The 13,393-nt window shown below is 36.5% G+C and overlaps 1 protein-coding gene across 1 annotated transcript; it reads left to right on the forward strand.

The window, feature by feature from the left end:
• The first annotated feature begins 4,022 nt into the window (after window positions 1–4,022).
• cahz (carbonic anhydrase) lies at window positions 4,023–10,351 on the forward strand. The gene is made up of 7 exons (XM_081373905.1): window positions 4,023–4,730; window positions 5,380–5,577; window positions 7,054–7,172; window positions 7,425–7,517; window positions 7,605–7,667; window positions 7,775–7,930; window positions 9,541–10,351. The coding sequence occupies exons 1-7, from the start codon at window positions 4,697–4,699 to the stop codon at window positions 9,658–9,660; spliced, it is 783 nt and encodes a 260-aa protein (XP_081230031.1). The 5' UTR covers window positions 4,023–4,696; the 3' UTR covers window positions 9,661–10,351.
• The last annotated feature ends 3,042 nt before the right edge of the window (window positions 10,352–13,393 follow it).

Here is a 13,393-nt window from a genome sequence, read left to right on the forward strand (position 1 = left end):
AAGGAACCGTATGTAAGAAATGTATTTCAATTAATCATAAAATGGCCCTGATATGTCACTAGACATTAAGAAATCATGTTCATTTCAAATACTTATATCACTGACAGCAGTAGTCCGGCCAGGATATTGTCATATAAAAGTGAAGTTGCAGCCCTCAACTAATGTTGATGTTGTCATGTTGTGTTTTGGCCTGATGCCCCACCCTCCACCTATCTACTAATCACGAAGTCAGTAGTGTTTCGGCATCCGGGTTGCCAGCTCTGCTCTAGTTACCACAGCCGCAGCTACAAACGTGTCGGATAAAAAATGTCTAACGTTACGAAACCTAAAAGACCTCGTTATGAATCCGAAATACGTTGTGACAAAGTCCGAAATAAAACAAGGATTTGTATAAGAGATGCAAGTAAGACTAACAGCTACTGTTCTAACAATGTACTGTCACATACGAGCGTACATCTTTTACGATTATATTTGGCTAATCGCCATTAGTACATTTTTGCGATACATAATTACTTCGCAAAACATCTCTCATGAAGCATAAACATAATTTACAGAAAAAAAACGTACTGTAGGACTCGTCACTTGCCATTGGAAGCTCCTTGTAGCAGCCTTCGTTCCTGCTGGATCCTGCAGCCTAACTGGAAACCTGGAATCAGGGGGGAGGGGGAAGGGATACACCGCTCTACAGTAATTTGAAAGTGATTGCAGTACCAGTTTTGGCCACAATCTTACATATGGTTCCTTTAAAGGGTTAGTTCACCCAAAAATGAAAATTATGTCATTAATGACTCACCCTCATGTCGTTACAAGCCCGTAAGACCTCTGTTCATCTTCGGAACACAGTTTAAGATATTTTAGATTTAGTCTGAGAGCTTTCTGTTCCTCCATTGAAAATGTATGTACGGTGTACATACATTTTCGAGTTTTTCACGTAGTATAACTGCGTAGCGCTTCTGGGTTGTACGTCACACGCATCACACACATGACCAGCGTCGGCCAATAGTGAGCCTACGTGTGACGTACAACACAGATGCGCTACACAGAAGTATTCTCGTTGCTTGATAAACTTAAGATTGAGCCACTGTAGTCACTTGGACTATATTAATGATCTCTTTAATAACTTTTCTGGGCCAGCAAGTTTCGGTCCCTCTGAAAGCCTATGGAGGAGTGAGACAACTCTCAGATTTAATCAAAAATATCTTAATTTATGTTCCGAAGATGAACGAAGGTCTTACGCGGTTGGAACAACATGAGGGTGAGTAATTACTGACAGAATTTTCATTTGTGGGTGAACTAACGCTTTAAGTTCTTTCTGCGCAAACTTCAAAATCATGAACCAGTGAGAACGCCGATGGCGTGCACATGCGTATTACGAGTTCAGTCTATAGTATGTGCGTTTTTTATATATGGGAAGTGTTCCCAGTTCCGGCTGACCTAATCTATGCAGCCTAACATTGAATTATAAAAGTCTATAATGTGTTATGTGTATAGGTCATAGGTTTCACTGTATGAATAATAAAACAAAAATCTGAGTTCCATCATTATGAGGTTAGAATTATTGCATTATTCCAAATAAATAGATTAAGATCCACAAATAAATTAAAAGAGTTTCACATAAAAAAATAAATAAAAAAAATCACAAATAAAATTTACTTCTAGCGCCAAGACCATCGCTTTGCTTCAGAAGGCCTTTATTAACCCCCCGGAGCCGTGAGGAGTTCTTTTATGATGGATGGATGCACTTTTTTGAGCTTCAAACTGATGGTTGCAATTCACTGCCTTATAAAGCTCGGGAGCAACAGAGGTTTATTAATATAACTCCGATTGTTTTCTCCGATTGTTTTCGACTATGGCTTGAGGGTGAGTAAATCATGGGGATATTTTCATTTTAAAGTGAACTACTACTTTAAGAGTGACCAAACCTGCTCGGAAGAACGTCGGAGCCGCCCCGATCGCGAATCGTAAATATTCAACATGTTGAATATTTACGATCAGAAATCCTGATGTGTGCGGGGAAACCCCGATGACACATACTCTGTTGATTGTCAGGTGGAACAAAACGTTACCCTATCAGAAAGCGAGCTGACAGAAGACTGAAACAAAAGCAGTCATGCAATAGTATCCACACAGCACATTGTGAAATGGATATGGACATCAGAGATGGAGGATCAGCTTGTCGATTTGTGGCAACGTTCTGCCAAAAGCATTCCAAAGACTATCAGCAATTTATTCCTGCCTATTGTCAGCCGTGTTTATTCTGATTTTGCGAGATTTCCCGTGTTCAGTCGGGACTCTGGTTGAAAATCTGTTAATGTGTGGTGTGTTGTCTTCTCGTAAACCTGTTGTATAGGAGACCTCCAAAACAAAATTAGGAAACTTTAAAGTAGCATAATAGGGGCACTTTAAGCTATAGGCTATTTCCTGTTTGAGCCAATACAGATGATTGAGCTATAGGCTATATGTTGAGTCCACTTATTTGTGGATTTGTCTGCACATCTTGACCCTGCATGTAAGATTATAAAGTCACCTGTGAATAGAAATACCATGTTTAAATGAGATCTTTATATCCCCCTGCTTGAGTCAAAACGAAAGTAATGCAAATTTATTTTGTTCCCTTTCTTTTAGTTCTTCCCCCCCCCCCCTATTTATTTAATAATTTGATGTAGGCCTGTTATCTGTTTAAATGTCCATCTATGTCCCTCGTACAAAGTCAATTGTTCTACTCATTGTGAATTTCAAATGTCAGTAGGATTTATGTTAATGGAATGAATGTTAATTGTTGTTACTTGCAAAAAAAAAAAAAAAAAAAAAATCGAAAAAAAAAATCGAAAAAAAAAAATCTTGACTGCATTTTTCAAAACCCACAAATGTGTGCGACAAATGCACGGAAGCGATTCACGAATGCTAGGCAGAGTTGAGTTTGTGACAAAACACATTTGTAAATGTGCAAATTTTATTTGCAAAACTCATTTTATTTATTTGTGAATTTTATTAGTTTTTGTGAAACTCTTACATTTATTAGTGGATCTTAATTTATTTAGAATACTGCAACAATTCTAACCCTATACACCATTATTTATTTATATTTTTAAACACACTGATTTTAGTCCTTGATTTATCAGAACTCTCCCAATCATTAGTCTAATTATGAACGGATGTATCAGAGTTTTGAGTTTAATATTGAGAATTTACATAATACACCTCATAAATTGAGCAGTTACATTAAACACGAGTGGAACAGTCTGTGTGAAAAATGATTCTGCTCTGACACCTAGTGGTTTAAATGATCAGTGGCACATAAAGCATCCTATGTATGGGGAGATCAGGGCTAGTTTTTTTTTACACTTTTACTCCAGTGTACATTTATAATTACAGGTTTGTGTTGGAATATTTTAAAGTCTTGACACCGAACCATACACTGAACCATTGTTTTTGCCATACACATTTGGTAATAAAATACATAACTTTGTAACATTAAAATCAGTGACAACTTGCCTCGACCTGACATTTGTGAAAAATACCCTTGTCCTAAAACAGTTCAAAATCGTTTAATTATGTACAGAATTAAAATAAAGTAAACACATTTTGATAAATAAAGTCAGTAGCCTAAATAAAATGATCTGAGACGGAGCCTTCGATTGCTATTTTCCACTTCAGCCACCAGATGACAGCAACTGAATAATGCAAAGAGGTCAAACGAACAGTCATCCGTTTCACAATTACAAATTGCTATTAAACACGTTATTTAACATAGGCCCATTGAACACACATAAATGACATAAAAAAATAATAATATGTAGCCTATTGGTACAGGTAGGCTACAGTAGCCTAACACAATATAATTTATAGGCTAGCCTAATCAAAAAGTGTTAAGTAAGACAAAGTATCTATGTAAGCTACTTAATAATATACTCATTGAAAATAATGTAGGCAATATGTACACACATTTTAAGCAACGAGCTTATATTTAGACCTCATAGCTTCAGTAGCCTATAATCATCACCCCACTAATCGTTGTGTGCGCAGTGGCTCCTTTAAATGAGCGCCGGGACCTTCACTGAACGGGTACCAAACGATGTAGGTGATTAAACGGCTGCTTCGGTTTTCTTGTGAATCATAATAACGTTTTAAACAGTCACATCGGCTACAGAATCAGTCATTAAGCTACTGAGATCCAGAGTTCATCGGCGCACCTCCACTTGTTCATCCTGCTACAGCCTGCGTAACTACACACAGCATCGCTTAAGGACGAAGAAGGTCAAGATAACATGTATATCTAGCCCGGATAACGGATGTGTTTCTGAATCGTCAAAGAAAGTGACAAATGAAGAGGTTTGCTATTCGAGGCATCGAAGAGCAATGCAACTTAAGCGCCAGGAAAACAGAGGGGACCAGTCGCGTGGAATGTCCGCATCCCGTTTGTTTCCTTGCTATCTAGCATCCCGGAGACCCATTTGGGATCGATGCTCAACGTGCGAATTAAAGGGACGGGAGGTGCAATCTTTTGATTTGTTCAAGTGTCTTCTGACTGACTCCTCCTGTGCTACCCGGAGACCATGTGGCCAAGCCCCCTGAGTTGATAAAGGTACCAGTACCAACAGAGGAACTCTATATAAAGGCTGACATAGTTTGGAGGAACAGTTGCTGGTCTTTAGAATTCGGGGCTTACAAGTAGAAGAGTGGAACACAAGTAATCATGTCTCACGCATGGGGTTATGGACCAAATGACGGTAAGATCAGGATACAAAATTAATTTATTAGTCTTTAGTAATTAATCAGGATTAAATTGATGTCATTGTTGCTAAATTATATTAATTTAGCAGTCCTTTAGTCAAGAAGTCTTTTTTTTCTTCCATTCATCTACTACACTGGTGCGACATCTAAACAGCATTAAAAAGTGACCAAAGAATAATTATCTTGACGTTTTATGATTCAATAGGTATCTCTATGAGTACATTTTAAAAATTATTATTAAACACAGAAAACCACAAATGACACCACACCCACACACACACCATAAATAAGCAAAATGAGATGAATTGTGGCATGTATTTTTTTTTTCTTTTTTCTGATAACCTTAAATCTAAATGAACTAGCTTCAAAAAAGAAAGAAAAAAGACAGTAATGTGACTGAAACAACCTGGATACAATCTAAAACAACCTAATTTAGGTTACACAAATGAAAATAATTTCTTAAATGTCAAATCAGCTAGAAAAGGCTCCTCAAGGTAACAGCTGCACGTATCACTTCTAACAGTGTACATTTACTGACCTTGAATCTTGCAAGGAATGTATACACATTTTTGTTGTGCATAGGCACTACTTTTTTATCTTCATATGCTTGGCTTTTCACCTTTTTCTCTTGCTCTGTCATTTTAGGGCCAGACAGCTGGGCAGAAGGCTTTCCAATTGCAAATGGACCCAGGCAGTCTCCCATTGATATCGTACCCACCCAAGCACAACATGACCCTTCTCTGAAGGGTCTCAAATTGAAGTATGACCCCGCCACCGCTAAGGGCATCCTCAACAATGGCCATTCATTCCAAGTGGATTTCACTGATGACGACAACAGCTCAAGTTAGTCTATTACTGCTTTTTGTGCTTATTTTCAACTTCTTAAAACAATTATTAAGATACACCTGAGAATGTATTCATTTTGTTTATTTATTTGCATTTTACCTAGGCATAGTCACACTTTCATATTTATCAACATTCTAGGGATTTTGTCAGGGCAATATTTTGGCTAAACTTTTTGAGCATGTCCTTCTTAAAATATTCATCTTTTGTCCTTGAACCCATAACAAGTGTAACAAATCTGCAAAAAACAAACAAAAAAAAAAACTGCAAATCAAATACTAAAATGAAAGGAGCTGGATCATTTATGCAATACTATATAAACATCTCAATATTCAGCTACTGTGAAAGTCTTCTTCCACGCCTTCTCCTTCCCTATTCCTATCCATTCATCACTAACTTAATTTGTTAGCAACTCCAGGGTGACTTATAGTGCTCAAGTCCTCTCCATTTGGGACAGTAAGGATTGTGTTAACTTATGGACTCATGAATTTATATTATTGTGTCCTTGTACACTAGAGCTTTGCCTCATTGAAATTCCTTTCAGTTTACTCCAATTTATCTACCTGAACATGAAATCTTCAAATGATGTAAAACTGCTATATGAGCAGCGAATGTGGATGTGTGGATGTGTCCTTTCCCCTGCTAGTGCAGGGACTTACAGCTCTGTGTACTCAAGTGCTAATGCATTCTATTATGAGAGAATGAAAGAATAGAGCCACATATGCCATGGTCGCTCAATGAGAGCAACATGTGCTGAATTTTAATGACCATTTCAAGAGGGGACTCACAGCACACATATGCTTGGAATTTTTTTTTTAAAGAATGCTACAGAAACATTTGCATACAAACACACTTGCATACATTTTTTTTATTTTTGGTTGAACCTCCTCTTTTGTTGTTAGAGCATCTCTTTTAAATTGTTTGATTTTTTTGAATATTGAACACCCCAAATAATATCCTAAGTAGTCCACTCACATTAACATTGCCCAACAGGCAACCTGTCAGTCTACCAAGTAGGAAGTAAAGGATTACATGTCACAGTCATTAAGGATGCATAATATACAATACGATCTGATTTAAATTCCTTATTTGTTTTTATTTATTATTATTTTATATTAAATAGAATATATTTTTTATTATCGGCCGGTATTTCTGAATGCTAATGATGAATCTCAAAATGAATATCCAGTTTTCATAATGTACATTATAATGCTGTAATGCCTAAATTCACTGATTGACAATTGAAAAAAAAAAAAAAAAAAAAAAATTAGTATCGGACATTTATTATTTGTTATCAGCCGTAACATGTAAATAAGATTTGCTTATTGATATCTGTTAACATTACTATATGCATCTTACATTTAATGCTTAAGAGATTGAATCTGAAATACAGTTTTTCAAAAAAAATCCTGACTAATGATTTCTATAGTGTTGTTAAAGAAACAACTGAATGATTGGAATAATTGTTTTGTGTAGCTCTGGCTGGAGGCCCCGTGACAGGGGTTTACAGGTTGAGACAGTTCCATTTCCATTGGGGAAGCAGTGATGACAAGGGCTCAGAGCACACTATTGCTGGAACCAAGTTCCCCTGTGAGGTAATGAGGCTTTCATACTCCTGCTCCCAGTACCATACATCACAACCAAAGCAACCCTCATTCCTCTGTGTTGTGGTACAGACCGTTACAATTCTTGAAGGTCTCTCTTAAAACTAATTATAGCTCACTGCTCGTGAATATTCTTGATGTTCTCTCGTGAATTTGTAAATCCCCTCTTTTAAATAAGCCAAGATTTTAAGCTAATTCAGTAATTTTTTCGATGTTTCATAACACGTCTCCTCCTTTCTAAAGCTTCATCTCGTTCACTGGAACACCAAGTACCCAAACTTTGGAGAAGCTGCCAGTAAGCCTGATGGCCTTGCTGTGGTTGGAGTTTTTCTCAAGGTCAGAATTTTAGCTAAAATCATTTCAAGCATTGCAGTGATTAAATGATATAAAATGATGGATATATTGTGTGGTTCTGTTTACCAGATTGGTGCTGCCAATCCAAGACTTCAGAAAGTTCTAGATGCTCTGGATGACATCAAATCAAAGGTATCAACAGTAGCAGTCATTTTTAGTTTTATGAATTAGTATATTTACTCCTCTTACTTGCCCTCAGATGTTTTTATTCTTTTACAATATGTCTGTTTCTTCTCCAGGGCAGACAGACTACATTTGCCAACTTTGACCCTAAAACCTTGCTGCCCACAAGTCTGGATTTCTGGACTTATGAAGGGTCTCTGACCACACCCCCTTTGCTGGAGAGTGTCACATGGATTGTTCTGAAAGATCCAATCAGTGTTAGTCCTGCTCAGGTACTTTATGCATGCTTTCACACTTTTATTTGTGCACTTACGATTACAGACAGGGACATCTACTTCTAGTCCTTATCTTTAGTACCTTATGATATTTTGAGTCATCATAATTTTGTCCACACAAATTTTGTTAATTTGGAAGGGGAACATGTTTAATAAAGTTTTGCTACTTGGTTGAGTTGAAAAATAGTTAATAAATACTTAAACAAATACTGTCTGCTTACATAGTATGATAGCACAAATAGGGTCTCAACTTTTAACTTCACTCCTACTTTAAAACTGGGAGGGTCGATGCTCCATACAGTAGGTTCCTGCTTCTACAAGATTACTTTATCTTAAATATATTGCTTGCCTGACAGCCAATATCACATTTAAGTCAGGCTTGTGCCTTTAAGATAGAAGCCTACACCCTTACATTCAGTACTGGAGTGGAATTAGGACTTCATTGCAGTCTAAATATTGTTATTATATGTTTTATTTATTAAAGACTTTATTTTGACCTGTTACTGTCTGAAGCTTTTTATATCACATAAATGAATATCACGCCAAATGAATATTACTCAGTTTAGCAAGACGAGGAAGTGTAATTATAATTTAAAAAGAAAAATAAGTATTGTACATACACCAAAACACAAATTCTGGACACTGTGCCAAAAAAAAAAAAAAAAAAAAGACTTTGTTTGGAATAACTAAATATATTCAAAATATACACTACAATTCTACCTAAGTACCAAATCAGCATATAATTTCTGAAGGATCATGTGACACTGAAGACTAGAGTAATGATGCAAAAAAGTCAGCTTTGCCATCACAGGAATATTGCATTTTTAAATGTATTAAAATAGAAATTAGAAAACAATTATTTTGAATTGTAATAATATTTCACAATATTACTGTTTTCTCTTTATATTTTATAAAATAAATGTCGCCTTGGTGAGCATAAGAGTTCTTTCAAAAATATTAAAAATTCTTACTAACCCCAAACATTAGTGTATACTTGTTCTTCCTTAAGGTGACATTACTACATACCATTTAGGCTCGAACAACTAAAAGATTGCTCAACCATCACAGACCACATGCCGTGTGTTAATCGTCTTCCGATGCCTTTATGCTCCTTTTCCCAAAATGTGTCTGAGCTTAATGTGTTGTAGCACAAGGATTAAGAAGTTTTAAAGCTTTTCTTGAAAATTCTGCATCAGCAGCAGGACCATATCGACAGTGACAATGTAAAAAAAAATGGCCCTATTCATTACTGTCCCTGGTGTAGGCAGTGCTTTTAGCCTGCAGTGGTTATTTTAGTCTCCGGTGGTTAGTCAGAATAGACTAACGGCTGCACAAGTGCCCTGAATGAGTGAATGAGCATGGAGCTAAATATAGTAAATATAGGGTGTAATAAGGCTCTGCAAGACTGCCAACAACACACTAAACACAAAAATCCAAGAGAAAACAATCTAACTGTATCTCTCTCTCTCTCTCTCTCTCTCTCTCTCTCTCTCTCTCTCTCTCTCTCTCTCTCTCTCTCTCTCTCTCTCTCTCTCTCTCTCTCTCTCTCTCTCTCTCTCTCTCTCTCTCTCTCTCTCTCTCTCTCTCTCTCTCTCTCTCTCCTTTAGATGGCTAAATTCCGTAGCCTGCTGTTCACACCGGAAGGAGAGTCACCTTGCTGCATGGTTGACAACTACAGACCCCCTCAACCTCTCAAGGGACGTAAAGTCCGTGCGTCCTTTAAGTAAATTGCAGCATCGAAGCCACAACCCTCCCACTTGCCTTCTGATCATGGTGCTTTTGACTGGTTCACAAAAACATTCCCAGTGAAATTGCTACTGAAACATCACAGTATTTCTTCTCAATCCAGGCCCTTGCTTACATTGCAGTGTTGATAACAAGAAAGCTGGATCTAATCTTCTTAAACTGTCTGTTTGTTATTATGACTTATCATGAGGAATAATATTTAAAGTGCTTAGACAGTGGTTAGTTACCTGCATTTCCCTGCCGATGTTAAGCTGGACAAATGGGAAAAATTTAAATCCCAGTTAAGTTTTGATTGCTTCACTTTGCGCTTTTTCTAGCTTTGCCGGCATTGCTCTATACTCCATGTTATTCAATAGGAAAGACATTATGGTTCTATTCGGGTTTATGGCAATGTGTGAATAGTTCAGTTTAATGTGTGAATGACCAGATGTGTTGAAACTGAACTACCTACAGAAATGCACTCACTAAATGCAATTTGTTGTTGTTAAAGTGAGTTACTAAGAGGAATTTCAAGGGATTTGCTTTTAAAGATTGTTTCTAAGAATGATGTAACATTGATGTGATGTTCTGCAGTAGGTAGTATAATAAAAATGTCTTAGAATTAAAAGTTAATTGAGCAAAACAATTGTATTAGAAATTTTATCAGCAATAAATACATATATTTTAAACTACAATTCATGTGATTGTTTTCTGTCCATTGCATAATGAATTACGTTAGTAATACAAAATGTTGAAATCAGCTTTAATACAGAACTGAGGATTTGATAACACAATATAATACAATAAGATCAAACTCAGTTGACATTAGTTAATCAAATTAGGTATCATATTTTAAAAATGGATACATTTTTTACAGCATTTAAATAGTTTAATGTTACTTATTAATTAATATACTATTGTTCAATGTTATTAATGTTTGATCATTATATATTATTGTTAATTTATACACAAATGTATTAATTTAACTTTAAATGTTAAAAAATGTACTCTACATACTTCAAAATATTATATAAAAAAGATAATTTTGAAATAAATACTTTTATTCAGAATGCATTAACTTGATCAAAAAGTGACAGTAAAGACATTTATAACGTTACAAAAGCCTTGAAAAAAGGCTTTCTATTCATCAAAGAAAAAAAAACATTCACAGTCATCACAAAATATATTAAGCAGCACAACTGTTTTCAATATTTAGATTAGGAAATGTTTCTTGAGCACCAAATCAGCATACGAATGATTTCTGAGGGATCATGTGACACTGAAGACTAGAGGAAAGGCTTTGTGATCAGAGGATTAAATTACATTTGAAAATATAATAATATAATAATATAATAGAAATTTTACATTATTGGTGAGAAAAAGGGATGTAAAAACAAAAAAAATCTTGTGGTAATTATAGTAATACATTTCACAGTATTAGCATTCAAGTATGAACAAACATGAAAAAAAAAAATAACAATGAACAATAGCATACTTATAAATCAACATACAACAAAAGCCCAATATTCTAGTAATAGATTCAGAGAAGACGCTGAACAAAGAAGCCTTACTGCAGACCACCAAACTTTTTAGTTTTAACCAACAAAACCTGCTTTGCTTAAATTATAAAGAAATACAGAAATAGAATTAACCTCTTCTTCATGCTCATTTCTGCTTCTGTGGTTTGAAGTAATTCTCACGAACCATTTCAGCAATAAAAGAGGAAATTTGTAATGTGAGAACATTCAAGATCAATATCTGTCAAGCACTCTCCGGTCCATGTCAGTTCTGTGCTCTGTTATGATGGAGAAATAATGAGATCATTACCCAGAGATACTGTCATAGAGGCTGAGAGAGGCCTTTATCTTGGAAGCTGGCAAATCACCACAAATGAGCGCAGTTTTGGATGCCAGTCAGTGTCTCATTAACACATGGCTAATGTTCTTTGTCAGTACTTACGCAACTCATGCTTTGCTGGGGACACATGCTTACGGCGGTCTTGAATCTGGGTTGGCATCATCTAGTGGTGCAAAGCAGACAACATTTGGTGGTACAATCCACTGCAGTTGCCTTGCAGAGTAACCCTCAACACAAGATCTTCTTATGAGCTTGAGTGATAAATTACTTGTTATTAATAATTGCTTTTCATCTACAGCTTAGTACAGTTTGTCCAATGGCTGCTCTCACGAAAACATCCTGGCTTGAAAACAAACATGAGTGCAGTAACAAAATGCAAAGTAGATGAACACACTAAGCAGGAGTTAGAGATGAGAGCACAGCAAAACACTGGGATTTTCAGTAATAAAGACAGAGGATAAGGTGAAGCACAGGTTTGAAATCAGAGGATAGAGAGAGCAAATAGAGGAAGGGAAGAGGAGTCTGAAAAGCAGGAGATGAAATGGCAGGGAAGACCAAAAAGGAAACAAAAAGCAAATATAAAGGCTCTTTCTTTTGAGTCCAGATCATATATGTGTAACAACCACATGCTTAAAGGTCCTGTTCTTCGTGATCCCATTTTTCAAACTTTAGTTAGTGTGTAATGTTGCTGTTAGAGCATAAATAATACCTGTAAAATTATAAAGCTCAAAGTTCAATGCCAAGCGAGATATTTTATTTTGAAAGTCCCCTTTCAAAGCATACAGCGAACGGCTGGTTTGGACTACATCCCTCTACTTCCTTCTTTAATGACGTCACTAGAACAGTTTTTTGACTAACCTCCGGCCACAGGAATACACAAAAAAGGGGGTGTGGTCTTGTTGCGCTCCCACAGAGAAGAAGAAGAGTTGCGTTTGTAGAGTGTGTTTGTCGCCATGTCATCGAGACGCTGTTATTTTCGTCCCGGAGTCAAATCACTTTTGTTTGGCCTTCCCAGGGACGCTGTACTTCGAGATCAATGGTTACAATTTATGTTTAACTCGGTTCCCGAAAATTATAATCCACATGTAAAACTATGTGCAGCACATTTTGCTGAGGACAGCTTCCTCAATCTCAATCAGTTTAATGCCGGATTCGCACAAAGATTATTCTTGAAAGATGGAGCAGTTCCCTCTTTGTCTGGAGAAGGCGTTGTTTATGGACCACAACCGGTAAGTGTATTTTATTATTTAAGTTGGTGGGTTTAACAGTTTCTGTAACTCGTGCAAAAGTCGTGCTTGAACAGGTTCTAATCGATCCTCTTCATCTATGTTCTCAAGCCCGATCTCATGAAAGTGCGTATCTATAGCACGAATGATAATATGTCGTATAATTTATACGCCAAAACGAGTTTTCGCGAGCATATGATACTCACTTTATGGCGTGTAATATGCACGCCCTCCTCACCCCTAATCCTACCCAAGGGGTTTGCAGTGCGTATCATTTGAACGCTAAAACTCGTTTTGGCGTATAAATTATACGAGAATTATCATTCGTGCTATAGATACGCACTTTCATGAGATTGTGTTGTGTTCTCCGGGTCTGATTCCGGCTCAAATTGATAAGGTAATATTAAAGGGGTGGTTTACTGCCTTTTTTCTTTGCTTGATTGTGTTTATGGGCTGCAATATAACATGTCTTCGTGTTTCGTTTGTTAAAAAACGCCTTATTTTTCCAAAATTTCACCTTTATTGTAAGCCGCTTCCTCCTCTGTCATTTGAACGACCGGTTGACTTCCTGAGTCTATGAAACCACTCCCTCAGAAAGTGGCAATGAGCTCAGATTGGTTAGTTCGGCCGGTGTGTTGTAATTGGCTAAACT

Source organism: Scardinius erythrophthalmus, assembly GCF_964197995.2.
Source record: "Scardinius erythrophthalmus genome assembly, chromosome: 9".
Classification (NCBI taxonomy): domain Eukaryota; kingdom Metazoa; phylum Chordata; class Actinopteri; order Cypriniformes; family Leuciscidae; genus Scardinius; species Scardinius erythrophthalmus.

Excerpts from the sequence above, each read along its gene's own strand:
- cahz (XM_081373905.1), top strand. The coding sequence starts at position 4,697 with ATGTCTCACGCATGGGGTTATGGACCAAATGACG. Across the intron at positions 7,668-7,774 it reads TGGATGACATCAAATCAAAG|GGCAGACAGACTACATTTGC; the intron begins GTATCAACAGTA and ends TTTCTTCTCCAG. Across the intron at positions 7,931-9,540 it reads TCAGTGTTAGTCCTGCTCAG|ATGGCTAAATTCCGTAGCCT; the intron begins GTACTTTATGCA and ends TCTCTCCTTTAG.